This window comes from Ammospiza nelsoni, chromosome 22, assembly GCF_027579445.1.
Source record: "Ammospiza nelsoni isolate bAmmNel1 chromosome 22, bAmmNel1.pri, whole genome shotgun sequence".
NCBI lineage: Eukaryota > Metazoa > Chordata > Aves > Passeriformes > Passerellidae > Ammospiza > Ammospiza nelsoni.
Window position 1 is genome coordinate 5,713,747 of NC_080654.1, and position 23,545 is coordinate 5,737,291.

Sequence of the window (23,545 nt, forward strand, 5' to 3'; positions counted from 1 at the left end):
ACTGTCCCCATAAACCCTCCTTGACTTCTGGCATCGAAACGAAAGTGTTGGGGGTACCAGGACAGCCGCTGGCAGGGGGAGATCTGGGATATGGGGGGGTCCGCACGTCCTGCCCTTCAGTAACCACCGCGGTGCCTCGGCCATGGGGGTACCAGGGGGTCCCTGCGCAGCCCCACAAATAGGAATCCACGGCGGGGGGCGGGACACCGCCATCCCCACCCCCGCAGCATTTTTCCGCGGGAAGCTCCAATTTCACAGCACCGGGAGAGGCGGGCGAGACCCTCTGCAAGTCCCCCCGCTGCGCGGCCACAAGCGCAGCGAGTTTCCCAGTCCTCATCCTCCTCCCCAGGCTGGCTGGGGCAGGGGAGTAACTGCGTGCGCCCGCAAAATTCCTCTCCCTCGGTCACCATTTCAATGTTGCCGCCCTTTTTTTTTGCCTGCTTTTCCCTATTTGCGCCGGGGCAGCACCATCACGTGAGAGCGGGCCCGGCTGGACGCGGCTGCCGGGGCCGCGCCGGTGTCGGGGGGGGCCGGACTCGCACCCCCAGCCCGACCTTTGCCCCACATCCCTTCCCCAAATTGGGGGCTGGATTGGGGGGGGGGGGGTTGCTTTGCAGGAGGCGGCGCTCGCTCGCTCTCGCTCCCCTCGGATTTTTTTTCCCTGCGGTTGCTCGGGGAGGTGGAGCCTGGGGCCACCCCCGCGGGCAGGTGCCGGATGGCGGCGGGGACCCTCGCCCCCCGCCCTCCCGATTCCCTGCAGGAATTCCAGTATCCCCCCCAAAACAGCCCCCCCTCCACCGGGGGGGTGCCCCCGGCCACCGACCTGGTGCTGGGGGCCACGGCCGGCTGCCTGGCCTGCTTCCTCACCAACCCGCTGGAGGTGGTGAAGACGCGGCTGCAGCTGCAGGGCGAGCTGCAGCCCCCGGGCACGTACCCGCGGCCGTACCGCGGGGTGCTGCGGGCGGCCGTGGCCGTGTGCCGGGCGGACGGGCTGCGGGGGCTGCAGAAGGGGCTGGCGGCCGGGCTGCTCTACCAGGGGCTCATGAACGGCGTCCGCTTCTACTGCTACTCGCACGCCGAGGACGCCGGCTGGACCGGGTTTCCCGGCGGGACCGTGGCCGCCGGGGCCGTGGCCGGGGCGGTGGGAGCCATCGTGGGCAGCCCCGCGTACCTGGTGAGTGCTGCTCTGTCCCAAAGTGGGGTGTATAAAACATGTGGGGTGTGGAGGGGGGTGTTTTGGGGACCCTCCAAAAGGTTCGGCATCTTGGCTGCATCCTATAAACACTGGCTTGGTGTGTTCTCTCTTCCCCCGCTTTGCTTCATCCCCCCCACCCCAAAATGTGGGGCTGCGCTGTGCATGCTCTCCCCCTGCTTTGTCCCCCAAATCCCCCTGAGGAACCAGCTGAGAACTCCCCCATAAGGAAATTACCCCAAAAGAAATTGTGGGGGTTCCCCCCCCTCCCATTTTAGAGGGTTTTTTGGGGTTGCAGAGCTCCAGCCGTGGGTGTTTGCAGGGTCCCTTTGCCCTGGGAGAGAGGGGTAAAAGGAACGGGATTCAAAGTCTGGAGTTACCACTTGGTTACTCAGCTGTGTCCCCCACGTCTGTCTGAGGGGCTGAAACTTCCCCTCAAAATCTACCAAGAAAATGAGGGGAGCACAGCCGGTCCCAGGGGGGTCACTGGAGGGTTTTGTCACCTGGCATTGTCCCCCTCCAAGGTCAAGACCCACCTCCAAGCCCAGACACTGTCGGCCATGGCTGTGGGCCACCAGCACAACCATGAGGTGAGTGGGGACAGGGTCGGGGTGGGGGGACACAGAGGGTTCGCTGGCACTTTGTCCGTGCATGCTCCGGGCCCCAGCGGGGACCGTGCTATTTTGGTCAGCAGGAATTTAAAGCTGTTGTTTGGCTGCTTGGCCCCGTAATGATGCTAAAAATATCAGTGCGAGAACAGAGGGGGTGTGACAGGCACGTGGGGCCGCGAATCCGGAGAACCCAGACCCCCTGAGATCTCTCCAAGGCCAACAGCGGCTTCGTGTCACCAAGGACCAGCAGGGGTGGGATACTTTGCCGGGTGGGATGCACCATTCCTATTTTTCCCCATTTTCCCCAATTTCCTCTCTTCCCCCAGAGCATCTCCGGCGCTTTCAAGAGCATCTACCAGCAGCACGGGGTGGTGGGGCTGTGGCGGGGGGTGACGGGCGCCGTGCCCCGCGTGGCCGTGGGCTCGGCCGTGCAGCTCGCCACCTTCGCCTCGGCCAAGGACTGGGTCTGCGAGCGCCAGGTGAGCGGGGCGTGCGCGGGCCCGGCCGCCCGCGGCCCCCCGGGCTCGCTCTCATTGCTGGCAAGAGCTGATGCCGGCACTTCCCGCAGTGGTTCAGGAAGGGCAGCTGGGCGGCGGTGCTGGCGGGGGGCATGGTGAGTGGTGTGGCTGTGGCTGTGACAATGACACCTTTTGACACGATCAGCACGCGTCTCTACAACCAGCCTGTGGATGCCGACGGCACGGTAAGGCCATTCTGGATAAGGCACGGGGGACACGCGGCTTTTCCCATCCGGCAGAGGGGCAGAGCTGGCTCCTCTCTCCCCAGGGGAAGCTCTACCGAGGGTTTTTGGATTGTATCCTGCAAATCTCCAGCAAAGAAGGGCTGCTAGGCTTGTACAAGGGCCTCGGCGCCGTCTACCTCCGCCTCGGCCCCCACACCGTGCTCAGCCTCTTCTTTTGGGACAAGCTCAGGAACATGGTTCAGCACTAGCAGCCCCCAGGGCTGTAGGACAGACTCCTGCCACCACCACCGATGTTAATAAAGAGGTTTTTCTATTTTTGGTGTTGTCTTGGGGTCATTGGGGTGGTGCAGATGAGGGGACAGGACCTGAAATGCTGCGATGCCTCAGGGTGGAGAGGAGAATGGCAGTGCCGGCGTGGGGAGGGTTAAAGGTGCTGGTGGTCCCTGAGCTCCTCCATGTGCATCACATCCCTCTTCTCCTAATTTTCACCTCCACGGGGCAGCTGGAGCTCCGGCCGGACGAGATGAGCTCCAGCTGCCCTGGCTTGCCCCAGTAATGATTTACCAGCCGGGGGGAGCCACTCCCCGCCTCCACCCCGCGGACCTTGGAGCCGGGGCCTGGCTGCGCTGTGGCTCCTCTCCATAGAAGATGTTTTCCCTGGGGTCCTGGCTGCCGGCGCTGCCCGGGCTGGCGTGGGGCTGGGCACTGCTGGATGCGCTGCTGCAAGGTGAGACCCCGAGGGTGGCCTGGGGACAGCCCAGGGGACACCGGTGACCCACTGCTGCCTTTCCCCGCAGGGCTGGTGGGTGCCTGCGCCGTCTCGGTGCTCTGCAGCCTCCTGAAGGTTTATCTCTACATCCAGTGTGCAAAGTAAGCGCCAGTCCTTTGTCCCCTCTAGGGGGGAAAGTTGGTTTTGGGGGATCTGATTTTGGGATCTGCTGTTGGGCTGTGGATCTTGGCACCGAGGAGTGCAGGGCAGGGGCTGCAGCCTCTGCTGCACAGCACAGAGGGGGATGTCACTAAGGCTTGTCACCCCATTTTGGTGTATAGGGCCCATATGGGGGGTCTGTAGGGGATATGTAGGGGGTATGTGGTAGATTCTGGGGGTTTGTAGGGGTATGTGGGATGTCCTGGGGGTCTACAGGGTGTGTGTATATATATCCCAGGTGTACACAGAGGGTACTGGGGTGTACAGAGGGTACGTGGGATGTCCTGGGGGTACCTGGAGCACCGTGGGACTGTATAGGGGGTACATGGGATGTACTGGGGGTGTGTAGGGGCTACATATACATGAAGCCACGGCATGCTTGGTGTCCCCGTGGTGGGGCTGTGAGGTCCCAGTGTCCCCCCTGCTGTCCCCAGCAACCCGGAGAGGCAGGCGGAGAAGGAGGTGATGGCGGCGCGGCGGCCGCTGCTGGAGCCGCTGCAGGTGCTGGTGCTGACGGCTCTGCTGGCCCTGGTGGGCTCCCGTGTGGCCGCCCTGGTGGTGCTGGAGTTCTCCCTGCGCGCCGTCTGCACCATCCTCTCCCTCGGCAAGGTGAGGCGGCACGGGGGAAACTGAGGCACCGTGGGGTACGGTGTGGATGGAGCTGGGAACTGGGGGCTGGTTCAGCACCCACGGGGGATGGAGGGGCTGTGGGTGCAGGGGGTGCATGGGTCCCTCTGCACCTCAGCCAGGTGTCCCCAGGTGGGCAAGAGGCCGATGGCCCCTGGCTGGTCCCAGTGTGGGCACAGGGCCAGGGCAGTGCTTGTCCCCTGTGCTGGCACTGCTGGGACACCTCCAGTTCTGGGACCTCTGTGGTGAGAACACTGAGAGGCTGGAGTGTATCCAGAGATGGAAACAGAGCTGGGGAAGAGGCTGGAGCACCAGAAGGGGCTGAGGAGCTGGGAAAGGGGCTCAGCCTGGAGGAAAGGAGGCTCGGGGGGGGCCTTGTGGCTCTGCACAATTCCCTGACAGGAGGGGACAGCCAGAGGGCATTGGGCTCTGCTCCCAGGAAACTGGGACAGGAGGAGAGGGAATGGCTTCAGTCTGAGCCAGGGAAGGTTTAGATTGGATATTGGGAAAAATCCTTTATGGGAAGGGTGCTCAGGCACTGGCACAGGCTGCCTAGGGCAGTTCTGGAGTCACGGTCCTGGGAAGGGCTCAACAAGTGTTTGGATGAGGCACTTGGGGACACGATTAAGAGGCGAACTCACCAGTGCTGGGGGAACAATTGGGCTCATTATCTTGGAGGTCCTCAAACCGATCCCATGATTTCATGATCCCCCTCTCTGCTTTGCAGGGCGCCCACAGCAGCCAGCTCTACCTGCTGTGCCAGTACTCCCTGGGCTGCGGCGTGTCCTGCGGCCTCACCTTCCTGCTGGAGGGGGCTCCGCACCGCACCTGCAACCTGGCGCTGGCGGCGGGGCTGGCGGGGCTGCTGGCGCTGCACGCCCGGCGCCTGGCCCGCCACGTCTGCGCCCTGTACGAGCTGCACAGCCGGCAGCGCTACTGCGGCCTGTGCCTGCTGCTGCTGCCCGCGGGCCACGGCATCCCGCGCCTGCTGCGCAACGCCCTGGGCCTCACCTTCGCCGTGGCCGACCTGGCCGCCGTGGAGCTCATCAACCGCGATTTCCTCTCCACGGGCGAGGCCGTGCGCTTCTGGACGCCGCTGAGCATCTGCTACACCCTGCTGGTCGTCTACATGCAGGGTGAGTGGGGATGCTCCAGCTCTGGGGGGCGTGTGGGGTGTGCTGGGGGTGCGATGGGGGGGTGTGTGGGGCCACTCAGGGCCACCTGGGGCTGTATAGGGGCAGTTAGGGGGTCCTGGGGGTGTATGCAGGGTATATGGGGTGTGCAGAGGGTATGCAGGGGGTACGTAGGCTGTCCTGAGGCTGGTACAGGTGGTATATTAAACACAGACTGGGGATGTATAGGGCTATGTGGGGCATCCTGGGCGTCTGTAGGGGGTATACAGTACATTCTGAGGGTGTATATGGGCCATATGGGGTGTTCTGTGGGTCTGTAAGGGGGTATATGGTACATTCTGGGCATGTATAGGGGTATATAGTACATTCTGGGGGTGTATAGGGCCCATATGGGGTGTTCTGGGGGTCTGTAAGGGGGTATATGGTACATTCTGGGGGTGTATAGGGCCCATATGGGGCATCCTGGGGGTCTGTAAGGGGGTGTATGGTACATTCTGGGGGTGTATAGGGCCCATATGGGGCATCCTGGGGGTCTGTAAGGGGGTGTATGGTACATTCTGGGGGTATATGGGGCATCCTGGGGGTCTGTAAGGGGGTGTATGGTACATTCTGGGGTTATATGGGGTATCCTGGGCGTCTGTAGGGGATATATGGTACATTCTGGGGGTGTACAGGGGTATATGGGGTGTCCTGGGGGTCTACAGGGGGTGTGTGTATATATCCCGGGTGTACACAGAGGGTACTGAGGTGTACAGAGGTTACATGGGATGTCCTGGGGGTACCTGGGGTGCCCTGGGTCTGTTTGGGGGGTACATGGGATGTACTGGGGTGTATAGGGGCTACATGAAGCCACCGCTTGGTGTCCCCGCTGTGGGGCTGCCGAGGTCCCAGTGTCCCCCATGCTGTGTCCTCGCAGAGGAGTCCCGGCAGAGCACGGGCAGGGGGGCGGCGTTCCGGACCGTGCTGGTGAGGATGGGCGGCCTCTTCATCCTCCTCCTCACCGTGGGCCGATGGACCGACATCCTGCACGTCTTGGTGTCGCTGCTGGGGGAGCTCTGGTGCCTGCTGCACTCCGGGGCGCTGCTGGAGTCCTGCTGCAGGCAGGTGAGAGGGGACACCCCGTGCCACACAGGGTGAGGGCTGGGGACACCCCCAGGGCCACCCTGAGAGACCTTTGGGCTCTCTTCTGTCCCACACAGGATTTTGCCCAGCAGCCTCGCCTGGATCGTCGGGCAGGATCCGGATCGGGGGAGACGTCCCGATGAGGAACCGGACAGCAGAAACTCGGGGTGGCTTTGCTGGGCACCCCAGAATCCCCCATCATGGATCCCCCGTGGGGACTGAGGAAAAAGGGGCTCCTGGACGGCGTCCAACCCCAAAAGGGCTCCTGGAAGGTGTCCAACCCCAAAAGGGCTCCTGGAAGGTGTCCAACCCCAAAAAGGGCTCCTGGAAGGCGTCCAACCCCATCCCGTGGGATGGAGGAGTCGGGAGGAAGGCTCACGTTGCCCCTGGTTTTTGGGGGGACTCTGCGAGGTCGCAGCACTGCTGAGGTTTGTCCTCTTGTCCCAGTGGGATTGCAGGCTGCTGACGGATGTCCCATCGTTGCTGGCAGCTGGGCCACACTGTCAGGGGCCTCCAGGGGTTATAAATCTCAGAAAATAAAGGTGTTTTTTTCCAGCAAAATCCAGGGCAGAGCAAGCTGGGGTCCCATTGTGCTGGGAAGGCACTTGGGATGGTGGTGGTGCAGCTTTTTGAGGGAGGTGGGTAGAATTCCTCCTTGGGAAGGGAAACTGAGGCACAGAGTGGGGTGACCCTCTGGCTGTGCCTCAGTTTCCCCCTACCTGCAGCCTGCTGTGCTGTGCCAGGGGACAACAGGCTCTGAGAAGGTGGGGTGCAGTTTGGGAAGGGGGGTTCTGGCTGCCTGGGCATGGACCCCTAATGTGGGGAGGAGCAGGAGGGGGTCTGGGGGTGTTCAGAGCATGGGGGGCTCTATAGGGGTTTATGGGGCATGCTGGGGCTCTAGGGGACACATGGGTGTCCTGGGGGTGCACAGAAGAAATATAGGGCATTTTGAGTATGGGGCTGAATGGGGGTAACTGGGGCTGTATTGGAGGAGAGGGGTTATGCTGGGGGTATATGGAGATATTATGGCTGTATTGGGGTACACAGGCACCCCGGGGGTGTATGGGGGGCACCCATTGGGGCTGGGTGCCCTGAGGGTGTGTGGGGCTCTCAGGGGGTCCATGGCAAAACCTGGGAAGGGGCAATCCCAGAGTATATGGGGCACCCACGGGGCCGTGGGGCACCCACGAAGCACTTTGGGGAGCGTGGGGCGGTCGGGGGGTGAATGGGGCACCCTAAGCACCCGTGCCCCCCTCTTCCTCCGCCCGGGGCTGTGGGGCAGGCAGGGGGGAGGAGGAAGAGGAGGAGGAGGAGGGAGGAAGGGGCGGTGATGCCGGGCGGCTCTGCCTTCCCGCTGCCCCCGCCGCGCCCGCGGAGCGCACGGAGGGACCCGCAGCGGCTCCCCAGGTAGGGGACAGGCACGGGGACAGGGTCACCCCCCGAGAGGCTGCAGGGCCACCTCCGGGCAGGCGACACCCGTCCCGCCGGCAGAGAACCTCGTCCGCAAGGTACGACCCCCCCCAGGTAGGGGACAGGGCCACCCTCAGGTAGGGACCACTCCAGGTGTGGGATTGGGACCCCCCCCCCCAGGAGGGGACAGGGGACACCCCAGGTGATGGGAAAAGCACCGCAGTCATCCTGGGATGAGAAAAGGGGACCAAGAGCCACCCCAAGGAGGGGACTGGGGACTCTCCCAGGGCGGGGATGGGGGGTCCCAGGCAGGGGGACACGGTGGGGCCACCGCTCCAAAGGGGACAGGCACTGCAGGGTAGGGCACAGGGAGCTGTGGGGCTGCACGGTGGGACACGGGGGATGCCCGGGGAGCTGCAAGGCCACCCCCAGGTGAGGGACAAGAGGACAGTGGGACCACTCGGGGTGGGACACCCAGCGTTGTGTACCCCTATCCCATCCCTTTTTCCTTGGGCGTCCTTGGAGCACCGTCTGAGAGGTCCCTGGGGCAGGGGACAGAGCTGAGGTGCAGCTCCAGAGGGCTGTGTGCCGTCCCAGTTTTGGGGGTTTTGGGGACACCCCATAAGTGTCCCTATCCCCTCAATCCCACCTGAGCTTCCACCCCAGGAGATTTCAGGGAGACCAGGGGCGTTCCTTTCCAGTGTGGCCTCGCCACCCCAAACCAGGATGGAGCTGCATGGGCAGGGGGGGGACCCCCATTAATTCCCCCCTCGAGCCTCGGCCACCCCGATGGCCCCGTGCCGGGGGGCTCTGGGGGGACGGGGCCGCCGGGATCCCGTCAGCCCCGGCACAAAGAGGAATGCGATGAGCACATGGTTCCCATTAACCCCGGAGAATTTTTTTTTTTTTCTTTTTTAGGTTGTTTTTTTCTTTTCTTTTCTCTTTTTTTTTCTTTTTTTTTTTTTTTCTTTTTTTTTTTTTCTTTTATGATTGTTCTTTTCTTTCCCCCCTCGGTTTTCCGCAGTTCTGCTGGGGAGGAGGAAAAGCGGCGGCTGCGGCGGGTGAGGAGCTGGGCAAGGCCGGTAGCGCCGGTAGCCGGCGGGGAGGGAGGGAAAGAGGGAGCCGAGTGCTCCGGGTGCTTTTTCCTCTTTAATCCCTTCCCTGCTTGAGTCAGAGGCTGAAGTCACCGGCAGGAACATCGCGAAGATTTTCGCCCACCTCCGGGAGTCTGTCTGCCCCACAAAGAATGTGCTGACCCCCGCGAGTGGGATTTTGGGGGAGCAGAGCCGCATGAGACCGGGAACTCATCACACAGGTATTTTTCAAGCTGCTGATTCACCTGAGGGATGAATTCTGCTTCACCAGCACAGCACCCTGACTAAAGCCTCAGGGTTCCACCCTGCAATCTATTCCATTTGGGAAGGGGAAGCTTCGCCCCAGCTGCTTTTCCCCTTGGGAAGTTGGATAAACAGCTCTTTTCCTTCCTGAGCAGGGTTTCTCGGGGTCGGGTGCATCCTGCCTGTGCTGCCGGGTGCTGCTCAGGGATGTGACAGTGTCAGGGACGTGGTGATTCACAGCACTGCACCTCAGTTTTCCCACATGGATAAATAGGGGAGAAGTGCAGGGCTGGAAGTGATTGGCAGGGAATTGGGGGTAAGGAGAGAGGGAGTAGGGATGTAGAAAGATTTCAAAGAAGGGATTGCAAAGGCAAAATCCTATAGCAGCTCTGTGTTTTAAAAGGAAAGGTGGGTACTTCCTGCTGCCCATGGAGAATTTAGTCCCAGGTGGGTGGGAGCAATAAGAGGAAATACAGAGGATGCAAATACTTATGAAAAGGTGGGATTTGGCCACAGAGGTGTGAAAATGGACGCTATTAGCTGCTGCCTCGCCAGGACTCTGTACCCTGTGTCCTCCCAGGCATGAGACCATTTATTGCTGTGACGTGGGAGGGGACACTCATTCCTTCTCCCTTTCCGGGAGGAGGGAGCGCGAGTTGATGCTGAAGGGCAGCAGGGCTGCAGGAGCTGCCAGTGTGCCTGCGAGTTTTACTCTCTTTCTTTCTTATTTTCCCTAGAATCAACCCCCGATCTGGCCCTTCCATGGCTTCAGCGATGTTGCCAGGGAAAGCAGAGAAAAGAATCGCTTCATCCATCTTCATCACCCTCGTGCCACCACGGAGGGACGTGGCCACCAAGGAGAAAACCCAGCGGGAGCCGCAGCCAGGTGGTGCCGAGGTCCCTGGCAGCCACCAGCCCCAGATCCTGCTGTCACCCCCCCAGTTACCCAACGGAGGTGAGGGGCGTCCATGGGGGCTGGAGTGGTGTGAAGGGATGGCGATGGGGCTGAGGAGGATGTGGGGATGCTTTGCTGAAGGTTGTGCGTGCAGAAGGGGATGTGGGGGTATTTTATTGGGGGGCATTCCCCAAACCCCTGCACACATCCCAGCATGGATCCGGCTCCTGGGGACGGGCTCTGTTTGCTCTCCACTGCCGGGTGCTTATCGGTGCTGTTTGTCCCTCCTGCTTTGATGGCGTTTGCTTTTGGGGCAGGTCAGCGAGCGCTGCTGCAAAGCTGTTGGGGTGTTATTGTGACACCCTGATATTCTGATGGGTGGACATTACTGATCCCCTAAACCCCCACATCTGTCTGTTGCTGCAGAAACCCACACGATGGCCCCTGTACCTGCATCCCCACCAGTCCTGCCCCTCTCTGAAGTGCCCCAGCCCTTGTCCATGGAGCCGCTGGGTCTGGCACTGCAGCAACTGGACCTTGCAGCACCTGCCACCATCCAGGTGAGGATAACAGAGTGCAGTCCCCCCAGTGCCTCAGTTTCCCCACCTGCAGGCTATAACTAACATGGCTTTGCCCTTCCCCGCTTGTCAGGCTCCTTCCACCTTCCCTGCTGAATTGAAGCCACCCACATTTTCCCAGGAGCAAGCAGGCAAGCAGCAGTGGCAGGATGTGAATGGAGACCCGGGGAGGGACATCTCCAGAGGTAAGGGAGACCCAGCTGTGCATGGGCTCCTCCCCACTGAGGGAAACTGAGGCACACAGCTCGCAGCCGCTCTCCCTGCTTCTTGCAGACATCTGTGCCTTCTGCCACAAGGCGCTGGGGCTGCGGGAGCCAACAGTGGAGGCGATGAGGAAGCAGTACCACCCTGACTGCTTCACCTGCCGCACGTGCCGCCGGCTCCTGGCTGGGCAGCGCTACTTCCAGAGAGACGGGTGCCCCACGTGTGACACCTGCTTCCAGGTACCCATCCTCCATCGGGGAAACCGGCACCCTCGGAGCATCCCTCGGGGGTGTGGGCTGCTGTCTCACGGCATGTGTTCCCTAAATTCCAGGCCACGCTGGAGAAATGTGCCAAGTGCCAGGGGCTGATCACGGAGCACATTGTCCGTGCCCTGGGCAAGGGTTACCACCCCAGCTGCTTCTCCTGCGCTGCCTGTGGCCGGGCCATCGGCACTGAGAGCTTCGCCTTGGATGAGCAGGGTGACGTGTACTGCGTGCCTGACTACTACAGGTTGGTCATGGGGGGAGGGTGTCCCACACTGGGAGCTGGGTTTGGCTTGTCCCTGTCACCTCACAGGGCTCACTCCACCCTGTTGGCTCCCATCAGGAAATACGCCGTGGTGTGCAGCGCCTGCCAGCGCCCCATTGTCCCCCACGAGGACGAGGACACCTACAAGATCGAGTGCCTGGGACGCAGCTTCCACGAGAGCTGCTACCGCTGCGAGGTACAGCCCCGGGGATGGGGGCCCCCAAAGCTAAGGGGGTGGTACTGAACTTTATCTGAGCATGGACACAGGGATGGCAGCACCCACAGCTGGTTTTTAGCCCCCAGTTTATCTTACAGATAATGAGAAGGGGGAAATGAAGTAAAATTGGGTGACGTTTAAAGAACCTCTTCAGCTTTGCATGCTTTTGATGTAGTTTGTCAATTTTCAGAGTGCTGGTGGGTTTTGCGGGGTAAATGGGATGTAACACACACGGGGACCCCTAAAAGGTGGCTTCCTTTTCCCCTCTTGCCCTCAGAGCTGCAGGATGCCCCTGTCACCGGAGCTGACAGAGAATGGGTGCTACCCCCTGGATGACCACCTCCTCTGCAAGTCCTGCCACATCCACTGGCGCAATGAGTCGTCCTGCTGAGACCCTGCAGTGCCAGGCACCAAAACGGGGGGTGCCCACAGTGGGATGCACCCCATGGCTGACTCTGGGTGCCTGCTGCACCCCCTAAATTACTGCAGAACTGGGTTTTCCTCACCAAAATGTCCCCAGGACCCTTACCCAGTGGGCTGGCAGGGTGGAGAATTGCGCTCATGATAAATCTAAAATGCCCTGACAGAGCAGCAATGAGGAATGGAGGTTTTATTCCTTATTTCTTTTTTAAAACTCCTTCTTCCAAAGGCCAGTTTGGTTTTCTTGGGTGGTGTTTCTTTCTTCTCAAGCTTCCTTGGGGTTTCACTGAAATGTTTCTCTCTGTGGAGAGCGGGCACTGATTTAGTTACTTGCAGTTAAATAAAACCCCGAGTTTAAAAACTCTCATTCCTTTCATCCACCCTGCATTCCAAACCTATCAAATCCAAGTTTAAAAATAAGGAAAAAAAAGCCGGTTTTGGATTTTCTAGGCGTGGTGATAATTGGTCCATAACTACGGTCCACAAAAGTTGATTTTAGGGTGTAGCAATGTGGCAGATGCTGCTGTCACCGAGGGGAGAGCCGAGTGTTGTTTTTTGGGGTGGATATGGGATCTGGCGATGTTTCGTGGTGTTGATAAAAGGGGTTTTGGTGTGGTTTGGGGTTTTTTTTTGCTGACTGTCTATCCCGGAGCCGGCAGAGGGCAGCCGGAGCACAGATTCCTCCATCAGACAGAAACTCCAGCTAAAAGCATCCCGCAGGGCTGGAACGCTGGGAAAGACGGACAGCCCCCTTTCTGCATATTATCCAAGATTATATCGCTCTGCCAGTGGAAGCTTTTTGATCTCCTCTCAGTAGTCCAGGCCTCAAACCAGCAGAAATTAGACCATTTCTCTGCGTGCCCAACATCTGCACAACCGATGTTGCCAGTGCTTAGTGGTTTTGTTTGCGAGGGCGTTGCAAACCAGGCGGAGAAACTTTTTTAACTTTCTTTTTAACTGAAAGTGTTTAAAAAGCCACAAATCAAGAGCGGAAAATAGCAAGAGCGTGTGAGATGATGTTTAATGCTTTCCTGATGGAAAATGGGAGCTGTAAACAAAGAAAGCAACCACCAGACCAGCAACTTCTGGATCACCATACAACATCTCCGGCGCATGCTGTGTTTATGAGGGAAGGGGTTACTGATGGTTAATTAATCACATCAATAACTATTTCCTGATGACTCTTCCCTGTCTACAAAGCTGATTACTCAGTGTTTGTTAATGAGCATCTCCGGGCCATCAATCAGGTCACAACTTGCTTTAAAGGTATTTATAAATAAGTTGTGGTTTGTCCTGGTCACGTAAGTTGGTGGCTTTAGGTCCGGTTGGGTGGGAACTCCTTGTCCCATGCCAAGGAATTCCTGTGCTGCAAGTCAGCTCTCACTTTCCAAAGATTCTTGCACTGTGAGGAAAATGTGGCATCAAAATGATGCTAAAAAAGTAAAAGGATGTGGCAGTGGCCAAAGGGAGCAGGAAAAAGAAGGCCCGGAGGGCAAAGAGCTGCTTGCTTTTTGTAATACAGATATTTTTCCACTTAAGGTTTTTGAGGAGGATGGAAGTACAATGCTGAGTGGTGTTTTGGATGTGTTATTCCAAGTTGCACTACCCTTCCACTGAGGAATGGTGGGAAGGAGTTGGGTATTTCTCCCTTGGAGCCTTCCAGGACGGGCTGTTGGCACTGGGACTGCAGAATTTTTGGCCGGAGACAGGCAGGGAAATGCTTTTATTTACAGGCAGCCTTGGAGAAGGTCCTGGAAAGCAAAGGAGAAAGGAAAGGCACCACTGGAGTGTTTGGCAGCATAGTGAAGGGATGTGGTGTGGTCAGACTTGACGTGATATTTCAGGATTGGAGGGTGACAAGGGACAGGGATAGATGGACACGGGTAAGAGGACAAAAAGGCTGATTTAAGGCATCTTCTTCCCAGATAAAGGGAGAAGCACTACGAACTGATGCATGGGGGAGCGTTGTGCCTGAAAAGCACAGCCTCGTGTTTTCCCTTGGGAGGAGCTCGAGGAATTCTGAGCCGCATGCAGGAGATCCTGCAGGAGCTGGATCCCGTCCCGCTGCCGAGCAAACCCAGACCGGCTGCAAGGGCTCAGCCTGTCCTTGGGCTCCTCACCCCGTCACAAGCACTTCTGCAAGCACCCAGGTCTGCAGAAATAACCCAACCACACATCCTGCCCTGAACAGCAACATTTTGGGGGGCCAAGCCCACCTTGGACAACCCGGGTGTAAACCCCACTCCAAGTGCCTCCTCTTGTCCCTGTGGCAATGGCAAAGGGCAGAGAGGATGGCAGCGCTCCGGATGGCTCCAGCCCTTCCTTGGCTGCTGCAATCAGCTCTTGCAATCCCTCTTGGCAGGCTGGGGAGAGCGGGAAGGACCTGGCTGCCTTCCAAGGAGCAGCAAATGCAAATATTTCCTCACTTCAGGCTGGGTGCGGCCCGCGGATAAAATTTCCTTGGGCTTTCCCAGCGAAGGCATCTGATTCTCCCTCTGCTGCGAGGCCAACATGCTCCCAGGAATACAACCGTGTGTCCCATAAAAAAAAACCCTAAAGGTTATCTTTTTACAACTCAAAAGACTGCCTGGTTTTTAAAAAGAGGTTTTAAATTGAAGGAGAAGCTGCCAGGCACGGCTTGTAGTGATTTTGAATCAGTGGTTAAAGCGTTGCTTCGTGGAAAACAAAAATAAACCTTTTTGCAGGTTTCTTTGGAAAATGGAAGATTTGTAGTGTGGTGCAAGGATAATGGGATGATAAAGGTGCTGGGAGCAAGGCTGGGTGCTGCAGGATTTTCTCCAATAAGATAGAAAGAGCTGCAGGACAACTGGGGTGTTTTTTCCTTTGGATCCCAGGTTAATGGTAATGCCATCCCAGCCAGCTCCCTGCAGCGTTGTTCTTCCCCACAGAGCATTCAGACCTATTTTCTACACGTTCCTTTGACACAGCCTAAAAAAAAATTTTATTTCTTAAATGAAAATTGGTCGGATCCTGCTGATTCTGGGAGAGGTGAACACCAGCTGGGATTATACAAGGAACAGCCCAAGCGTGGATTTCTCCTGATGCAGCACAGGTGAGATATGTATTAAAAAAAAAAAAGAAAAGAAAAAAAAGCTGTATGCTAATATTCTCATTTATCCTCAGTTTTCCTGGCAAAACTGAACCACCCACTGCCACAACGTAGTTTTAAAACACATTGATTTTGATAGCATGAGGGGAAAGGGATGAGGCGAGTGCGCAAGCGCGTTACCAGGCTGCCAGTGCTATACTGGCTTCTTTATAAAATAAAGGATAAAAAGCCCAACCCACCCTATTTCTGTGAACAGACACACAGCACACACCTGTGAGCAGGGTTTTGCTACTTCATATCCCAGATTTCCTTCATCGTATCAGTGATTACAGCATCCTGAAGCCCTATTTCCTGAAAATTACCAATTTTCACCCAGATTTGGCTTCAAGTGGTTTAAGTTGTATCTTTATTTTGATGAAATGTCCAGTAAAGCAGTGTGAATGAGGTGTTTTATTGAAATAAAAACGTGGATATTTTTCGAAGAGGTTATCCCCTTTGTCAAGGTGGATTATTGACGTCAGGGATTTATCAGTGGGGGGAAAAAAGTGGAGAAGGAAGGGGAATAAATATGTATATAATAATATATACCTTAATTCTCCGTGCTGCTAAACTTTTCCTCACAGCCAAGCTGGGGAATATGCTTTAATCTCATTTATTGGATTGCTTCATCTGAGTATGTTGGTTTTTAATTTTATTGTTTGTTTGTTTGTTTTTTTGCTGAGGCGATGAGGCTCTAGGCGGGGAGTTAAGCACGAAGTGTTTCGTGAGGAAAAAGAGAAACTCCTGAAGAAAAAAAAGATAAAACGAGGAGGAAAAGGAAGGTTTGGGGTGACAAAAGGCGGCGCCGGCCGGGGCTGCCCCTCACGGCCCCTCAGGCGCTGCCCCCCCCGCGCTCGCTTCACAAAATGGCCGCCCGGCGGGGCCGCGGGAGCGGCTCTGAGGCGACAAAATGGCGGCGGGCGAAGAGCGGGGGGAAGGACGGGCGAGGAGCAGTGTGGGCACAGCGAAGGGCTCTGATCCTGTGGGAATCCCCTCCGGGCGGGCGGCGAAAGCGCTGCGGGTGAAACCTGACCTTCTTATCCCCCCCTCCCTCCTGCCCTTTTCTCCTCGCCGCCTTTGCGAAAGGATGTGAAAATGGCCAGAAATGCGCATTTTTATTCGGCCATGGTGGAGCCCCCGGTTTTCCCCTCACCTCAGCTCCCCGCCGCTCCCCCAATGATACCCCTAAAATATTATTTCTTTTTCCCTCACAGCTGAGCGGTTTTGGCCCTGTATTGCGCTTTCCACATGCCCCCCCACCCCTCCCTTCATCATCACCACACACACACCCCCAAGCCGGGTAGTTTTATGCCTAATTCTTCGCTTTTCCACCGCTTTTCTCCTTCGCAGGGGTTGAAGCCGCCATCTCCCGGTCTCCTCACGGCATGGAAAATCCCCAAAAGTGCTTCAGGAAAAAAAAAAAAAAAAAAATCCCAAGCGCACGAGGATTGATTTATCATCGCAGCCGGAGTGGAATGGGAAGAAGCCATCGCTGCTCGCCTGCTCCCCACGACAGCTCGCCCGCCATTCGCTTAATTAAAATCATACATTGGTGTGATCAGACGTGGTAATACCATTAAAAAAAACCAAATCCCGTAACATCCACACGCTCGTTGTTGGAGGCTGTAGCCAAGGTACCATGCTTTTTTTTTTTTTTTTTTTTTTTTTTTTTGGTTTGGGATTTTTTTGTTGTTTTAAATATTCTTTTAATGTTGCCTTACCCTTTTTTCCTGCATCAGAGTATTGTTACAGGCTGTAACATTGCCTCTTAATTCTTAAAAGCTACATACCTAAAAATACTGCTTTTTCCCATAGAATTGCAGATTTAGGCCCATACAGATGCTCTTTTATTTCTATAGATACAGAAATACTTGTATATATTTATTAAATATAAATATATAAATACTGCTATGTATTTCATATTTTTATATACATATGACCTCTTCCCAGGGACTACTTAAAGTATAAAATAAGCCCACACACCTAAAAACTATAATTTAATTATATATAATCACTATAACTTTGGCCCAATATATCTTTAATTTTATATATATATATTTTACCTTTGTTTTCCTCCATTGGTTTCCTACTACAATGTGTCCTAAAAGCAGGAGAAAAAATGCCATCAAAAATAAAAATAAAAGAAGAAAAAATAACAAAAACCAACCCATCTCTTTTTTTACAGTCCATGCTGGAAGTTTATGCCTGAATGTTTTATTTGTTCCACAGAGATGTAGATTTTCCTTGGGAGATTTGGGAAGGATTATTTTTTAATGAAAAAAAAGGAAAAAAGTACACCCAGAAAAAAAAAAAAAAACAAAACAAAAAAAAGCAAAAAAAAAAACCAAAACCAAACAAAGAATGAAAAAGAAACAAAAAGGAAAAAAGCACAACAGAACCAAACCGCAGTAAGTCAAGCTGCAAATGCAACCCAATAGTCCGGATCAGACAATTCATTGCACAAAAAAAGGATAAATGGAACTGCAATGGCCGGCTTTGCTGTAGATCCAGGAGGAGGGATCAGCTCCTTTATCCCACCATCTCGCGCTACAAACACCACCATTTTTTTTCCTCTCTCTCTTTTTTTAAATACGCTTTGTTGGGGCGTTTTGTTTCGAGCCGAGGCGGCCGCACCACCCCCTGAGCCGGGGCTGCCGGAGCCGCTCGGGGGCTTCACTTTTACAGAGATCTCTTATTTTTCCCCGGCCTTGTGCAATCCTCTCCCTTTTATTACACGGGTTTGGTGTTTTTTTCCTCTCCCCTCTGCGGGTGTAAGGGTTCCTCTCCTCTCTCCAGCTTGGCTGCTTGTTCCAGAAGGTTCCACGGGGGCGGGGAGCCCCCACTGCGGCGCCTTTGCCGCAGCGCCGGGCAGGAGGAGGAGGATGCGGAGGATGCGCCACCTCTCCCTGGCTGGGAGCCTCATTCCAAGCCGCTCCCCCTTGCTCCGTTCCCCAGCCTTGAAAACAGAGCGCTGGGAGGTGTTTGCAACTCGGAGGGGTTTGGGGGGTTTTTTTTGTGGGTTTGTTTTTTGGTTTGGTGTTTTTTTTTTTTTTTTTTTTTTTTTTTTTTTTTTTTTTTTTTTTTTTGTTCCCCTCTAAATAAATGGAAAGCGGAGCTGTCGCTGATGGAGATGGATGAGGCAGGGCTGGCAGCGCCGCAGCTCTGCTCCGGCGCGGCCATGGCACCGATGGCATAAGTGACCTTTCCCAGGCGGTGGGAGAGGGGATTCCCCCTCCGCCCCAGCATGCTCCTGCTTGGAATTCATTTTAAATAGCAGGAGTATTATTTTTTATTTTCCTTCCCCCCTCTCATTTCTCCTTCACTGTTTTTTTTTTTTTTTTGTTGTTGTTGTTGTTGTTGTTGTTTCTGTTGTTGTTTGGGTTTTTTTTTGTTTTTTTTTTTTTTTTCCCGAAGCTTCCTCATGATCTTTTATTTTTGTTTTTCCTGTGTGTGTTTTGAATTGCATTTTAAAATTGCCCAGCTGGAGACAAGGCTTGATTAGAGCTGGAACAATAGCTCCCTTTTATTAATAACGGGAAGGATTTACAATCGTACAGCACCTTCCTTGGAAAGCTTTCCAAACCATTTGCAAACACTCACAAATTTCAGATTGCGCAGCCCTTGGCTGTGAGGTGGGTAAGTATTTAATGGTGCCACCACCCAAAATCACCTCGGTGGCAAAACTCAACCTCAATTTCTGAGTGCTTAAAAAGATGACAAATTTGGTTTGGGGGTTTTTTTTGTTTTTTTTTTTTCGGTGGGGGTGGTGGGTGGGTGGGGTGGGGTGTGGGGCTGGCTGGAAGCTGTAACCTAAATCCGTACATGCAGAGTATTTGCTGCGTCCTGGGAACTGGGCTGCTCTCCCCCCAGCCACACAGAGCTGTGGATTTGCTGCATGTCAGTAAACATCTGCTGATGGATTTTTTTTTTTTTAATTTTTTTTTTTTTTAATCCATTCCCTTTTTGCAGTCCCTAAGTGACCTCCTGCAGCGCTGCCTCCGCTGCGGCTCCAGCACGGCCTTGCACTGGAGCACTGATGTGTGTCCCTGTGGAGTGACCTTGCTGGGGGGACTGGGCCCACCGAGCGATTCAGGTGCTCTGCTTTGATCCCAAATCCCAGCACCCAGGGGGATGCTGCAGTTATGGGTTAAAGCTGTTTCATGCCTTATTTTTTCCCTCTGTTTGTTTGTTTATTTTTCCAAGGGAAACAATGTATTGTTTATGAAGCCCTTCTCCACAGCAGATCCCTGCAAACCACACAGGGTTCCAGGAGTCACCCAGGCAGTGGGATCTGGCCTTGCCAGAAACGTGAGGGACAGTGCTCCAGCCATGCCTGCGTGTGTCACACACGGGCCACACAAACCCACAGTGTTCCTGTGGTTACTTCTGTCTGCTGAGCATCAGTGGGTCCCAGGGCTTCCCCTTCCCACTGCTTGCTGCTTCACAAAGGCTGATGCTTCTGGAAAAAGCTCTGCCTTGTGGCCTTTAAAATAAATAAATAAAGCAGCGCTGCTGTGGATTAGTCATCCTTATTTTTGCAGGAAGCTGTTTGCCAGCGCTGTCCCAATCACGCATGTGCGTGTGAGATGGGAACTCCAGCAGGCTGCTAACGTGCTCTGCTCGCTGCTCCTTGGAGCTCAGCCACCCAGCCTTCGTTGAGCTGCTCCTGGCAGGTGGAAAAACCCACAGTCCAGCTTTCCAGACCTTTCCCTCCTTTTTTTTTTTTTTCAGTGCTGGAATCTGCATTGGCAGGTGTGCAAATGTGGAGACTGTAACAGCAGCAAGTGAGGATGGATGAGGTGTTTTCTGGGGTCATATCCAATTCCAGAGAAGAAACCCTGGTGATTTATAATTTTTTTCTTGTAGATTTTATTCTGAGCTCCACTGTATCTTGTGAGAAGACTGAGTTTGATCCTTTTGGCTACTAAAAATGGTTCTGTTTTTAAACCTTGGTGCTTTTCCGCTTCCCTGTGGTCATGCAGAAGAGCAAGCAGTGCAATTAAACAGTACAGCAAAGGGCAGCTCCCTCCCCCTTTCCCTTTCAAAAAATCCAGAGTTGTGTGTCTTGAACTGCTGCATAGGCAGAAAACATACAAAGCCCTTGTCAGCATTGTGCTGATGTGTGGCACGTTAAAAAAAATACACACAAAAGGGGTGGGGAGAGCTGGTGCCTCCAGGGAGCAAAATTGTGGGGCCCCTTTCCCTCCAAGCCCACAGACCTATGTGGGATAGTCTGTTCCTCCTAATTTTGCTCAGGTTGGAGGGAGTGTTGAACATCTTAAATGGTGTTGATGAAGATCAGGGTCTCCTTGAATTACATTTTGTTTTCTCTGTGAACTTGCTCCCGTGAGATGCAGCTGGTTTATTACTCCATTCCTCAGAGTGCCAGGAAGAAGGGAAACGCTTCCTTAGCGAGTGTCCTTTCCTTTGTTTTGTTGCAAAGGTGATAACCACAGACCTGGTGCTGGTTTCTGCCAGGTCACACGTGGCTGGGAGGCGCAGCTTCCCGCAGTCATTAGCACACAGGGAGTGCTGGGGGTCGTTAAACGAGGATATCACATCGGGATTCCATGCATGCCGCTGCCTGACCCGGCCCTGGAGAAGCCCCTCAGGAGAAATTATTTCACTGACTGGTTGCTGCAGGGATTTCTAGCACAGCTATGGCTTTATCCTTTTTTTTTGGCCAAAACGAAGTGCAGGGTGGGGATGAGGTGGCCAGGCCAGGTTTCGTACCCTGCTCCCTGTGGTAGGTGTGTGAACAGTGTGCCTAAAGCCTTGTTTGGAATAAGGCAGCGTGGACAGGGATTTGGATTTCATTCCCTCATTAGGGCTGTGCTGGTTTGGAGATGCACCTTGTACTCTTCATGGGCCATTGCTGGCAGGGAGGTTTGGAGGAGCAAGAAGCTGCCTGTTGGGATGATTCCACATTTTTCAGGCTGGCACACCCTGTGGGATTCTAAATTACTTTCCTTTGGCAGTTTAGGATAAACTGAGAATTGCCTTGTGAGCACTGAACTTTTACCACCCTGAAGAGTTACTCGAGCTACATCCATGATATTTCCAAGCTAAACAAAACCTGAATTTCCAGTGCCAAAAAGTGATACAAACCTCCACTCCTCCTCTGTTCAGGAGAAAACCACAGTCTTTCAAGCTTTGCTCTTAGCCCAAGGAGTTAAAAAGCTGCACTGTGAGATCTGCAGAGGTGAAAATAAAAGCCAAAGGCAGACGAGGAACTTCTCCCATGCCGTGTTGGAGGAGAGGCTGTAGAGCACAGCAGGTGTTGATGCACAAATATTTCTCTTTGTGCTTTCTCTGGAGTGAAGGAGTGCTAACTGCACAGACATGGGGTCACTCCTCTTCATTTAAACACCCTCGTGTTGCTGTGGTATCAAAATGGTGTTTGATGCAACCAAAGCTCAGATCATGGTGGCTTGGAGTTTATTTTGTGCTGCTCAATCCAATGCAGAATGTGAGGAGAGCAGCCTCTGTCTTGCAGGTTTGGACTGTGGGGCTTGTCCTGTAACATTTCCAGTGTAATTTCTGAGATTTTTTTTTTCTCCTGGGCATTGCACACAGGTAAAAATCACATCTGGATGTAGATTTAATACAACAATTAAGTAAAAAAATGGCAAAGTACAACAATTAAGTTAAAAATGGCAAAGTATAGGATTCTGTGATCTAACCAGTCCTAGGGGATTTACATCCTTTGCAGTTGTCCTGTTTGGGTATCAAATCACATAGAGCTGTCTTTTTTCTGTTTATTTTCTTTGGCTTTTCCTTAAAATGTGATCTTTTGCAGCCTGGATGGCCACAGTCCTGTCTAGTGATGAAAGTCCTGTGTTTGGGGAGAACCCTTGTGAGGTGAGCAGACACAGCTCTCTGGCACAGGAGTTTGGGAGCAAGGGGAAGCAGGGCAGAAGTTGGCACTGATATTCCTGTGATTTTTTATTTTTTCCAACAACAGGCTAAAAAAAAGGTGCTCTTTTTAATATTTCTTTCTACCACACCATAAGCAAGAGTAACTCTTTTGCAGTCCTGTGTTGGCACTTAGGTTTTGATTGCATGGCTTAACCATCACACTGGGTTCTGCTGCTGAAGAAACCCCTAGTTCTTTGTAGAAGGAATTTTAAAAACAGAAATGTGCTTTTATATAAAGATAAAAGTGGGTTCAATGTCAACTGAAGCTCAGGGGCCCCTGTATCCTGGGCTGTGGGATGTGGCTGTGCTAAACCACTGGCTAAAAGGGTGGCATTTTGTGGCAGCTCCTGTCCCTGGCATCGTGGATAAGAACACCACAGGGAAAAGAGTCAGAAAATAAATTACTAAATGTTGCATTTCAAAAACAAGGGAGTTTTCTGCACAGAGTCATCTCATCAGGAAGATTTGGAGCTCTAACCCTCAAAAAGAACTGAAATCAAGAGCTTTATTAATATAAATCCTGTGCTTTGTGTTGGTTAAGGCTGCAGAACCCAGCTCTGTGCTCCAAGTGTTTTCAGCCCCTGAGCCCATAGCCTCTGTATTGGCAACAAATGGGCCTAAATATCAAACAGCACCAATTCTTTCTTGGAGAAAACGAGCATAAAGCAGAGTGGGTAAGCTATAAAATTAGGCCAATAATTCAGGCTGGCTTAAAAAGGAGATAAAAGCCTAGCTGGGAATTTGATATTCAGCTGTCATAGTGTTCTTTTAATAAATACTATCAATGAGCAAGGAGGACCCATAAATACATTTTATCCTGACAAGATGGTGGCTGGAGCTGGCTGGCTCAAACCAAGGAACACCCTGAGTGTTTGTTGGGGCTCTTTGCTGGGAAACCTCCTGCTTTTTTACAGAAAGGAAAGGAACTGGCTGTGCACTGGTGGTGGGGAGAACCCTCATGTTCCTGCTCAGATCCCTGTGAATCCCAGCTGATGTGGCCAGGGAGGGGTGCAGTGTCCTCCTTTCTCAGCACACCACACAGAGATGTTGCTGAGCCAGACCTGAGGGTAGGAAATGATGGTCTGAGCCAACAAGTCCTGGTTGCTGTCCTTGTTCAGTATCTAATCTTTGCTTTTTGAAACGTTTGCTGAGCGGTCTCAGCGATGCGTGGCAGCTCCGCCGCTCGGGAAAGGCGCCGTGTTCAAAATGGATAAACCTGCCTTTTGAAGCATCGTGTCTGCCCACTTCTATTTATTGGTTTTTCCTCCTCAAAGAGAGGCTGCTGTGTGGACCCCAAGGATGTTTTCCGCTTCTCCTGTCTTTTTTTTTCCCTTTCAAACTGGAGAGCTGCTAACTTTATTAGCTCCTTATATGGCAGCCCCATTTTCTCACGCCTTTAATGGCTCTCTTTTGATCTGTCCTGTTCTTGCCTTGCTTTTCCTGACATGAACGTGGTGTTCAAACTGAGATGGGTTTATAACCTGCTCCCTCACTAATAAATGGCCTGGCACTTTAATCCTCTCCAAGCACTGATAAGAAACATCCAAATGTTTTAACTGTGGGGCTGGCTGAGTTGTCTGTAGATAGCTGACTCTCAGCTATGCCCTCCCAGG

The 23,545-nt window shown here is 54.0% G+C and overlaps 3 protein-coding genes and 1 long non-coding RNA gene across 4 annotated transcripts; all 4 read left to right on the forward strand.

The window, feature by feature from the left end:
* The first annotated feature begins 527 nt into the window (after positions 1-527).
* Positions 528-2,822, forward strand: SLC25A34 (solute carrier family 25 member 34). The gene is made up of 5 exons (XM_059487536.1): positions 528-1,174; positions 1,717-1,782; positions 2,130-2,282; positions 2,372-2,506; positions 2,590-2,822. Exons 1-5 carry the CDS (start codon positions 716-718, stop codon positions 2,752-2,754), a joined length of 978 nt encoding a protein of 325 aa, XP_059343519.1. The 5' UTR covers positions 528-715; the 3' UTR covers positions 2,755-2,822.
* Positions 2,823-3,106: 284 nt separating this feature from the next.
* Positions 3,107-6,877, forward strand: TMEM82 (transmembrane protein 82). Its single transcript, XM_059487607.1, has 6 exons — positions 3,107-3,233; positions 3,304-3,376; positions 3,869-4,043; positions 4,789-5,197; positions 6,111-6,298; positions 6,394-6,877. Exons 1-6 carry the CDS (start codon positions 3,155-3,157, stop codon positions 6,457-6,459), a joined length of 990 nt encoding a protein of 329 aa, XP_059343590.1. The 5' UTR covers positions 3,107-3,154; the 3' UTR covers positions 6,460-6,877.
* Positions 6,878-7,808: 931 nt separating this feature from the next.
* On the forward strand, positions 7,809-12,264 carry FBLIM1 (filamin binding LIM protein 1). Its single transcript, XM_059487440.1, has 9 exons — positions 7,809-7,824; positions 8,751-9,041; positions 9,801-10,018; positions 10,385-10,518; positions 10,610-10,721; positions 10,810-10,979; positions 11,072-11,250; positions 11,347-11,464; positions 11,763-12,264. The coding sequence occupies exons 3-9, from the start codon at positions 9,826-9,828 to the stop codon at positions 11,874-11,876; spliced, it is 1,020 nt and encodes a 339-aa protein (XP_059343423.1). The 5' UTR covers positions 7,809-7,824; positions 8,751-9,041; positions 9,801-9,825; the 3' UTR covers positions 11,877-12,264.
* Positions 12,265-15,899: 3,635 nt separating this feature from the next.
* Positions 15,900-17,417, forward strand: LOC132082967 (uncharacterized). Its single transcript, XR_009419893.1, has 2 exons — positions 15,900-16,648; positions 17,200-17,417. It is a non-coding gene; the product is annotated as an uncharacterized LOC132082967 (long non-coding RNA).
* Positions 17,418-23,545: the final 6,128 nt, after the last annotated feature.

Bases quoted from the DNA above. Each gene is read 5' to 3' on its own strand.
- SLC25A34 (XM_059487536.1), top strand. From the start codon at position 716: ATGGCGGCGGGGACCCTCGCCCCCCGCCCTCCCGATTCCCTGCAGGAA. The intron at 1,783-2,129 runs GTGAGTGGGGAC...CTCTTCCCCCAG, and splicing joins GCCACCAGCACAACCATGAG to AGCATCTCCGGCGCTTTCAA. The intron at 2,507-2,589 runs GTAAGGCCATTC...CTCTCTCCCCAG, and splicing joins CTGTGGATGCCGACGGCACG to GGGAAGCTCTACCGAGGGTT.
- TMEM82 (XM_059487607.1), top strand. From the start codon at position 3,155: ATGTTTTCCCTGGGGTCCTGGCTGCCGGCGCTGCCCGGGCTGGCGTGG. The intron at 5,198-6,110 runs GTGAGTGGGGAT...GTGTCCTCGCAG, and splicing joins GCTGGTCGTCTACATGCAGG to AGGAGTCCCGGCAGAGCACG. The intron at 6,299-6,393 runs GTGAGAGGGGAC...TGTCCCACACAG, and splicing joins TGGAGTCCTGCTGCAGGCAG to GATTTTGCCCAGCAGCCTCG.
- FBLIM1 (XM_059487440.1), top strand. From the start codon at position 9,826: ATGGCTTCAGCGATGTTGCCAGGGAAAGCAGAGAAAAGAATCGCTTCA. The intron at 10,019-10,384 runs GTGAGGGGCGTC...CTGTTGCTGCAG, and splicing joins CCCCCAGTTACCCAACGGAG to AAACCCACACGATGGCCCCT. The intron at 10,980-11,071 runs GTACCCATCCTC...CCTAAATTCCAG, and splicing joins CGTGTGACACCTGCTTCCAG to GCCACGCTGGAGAAATGTGC.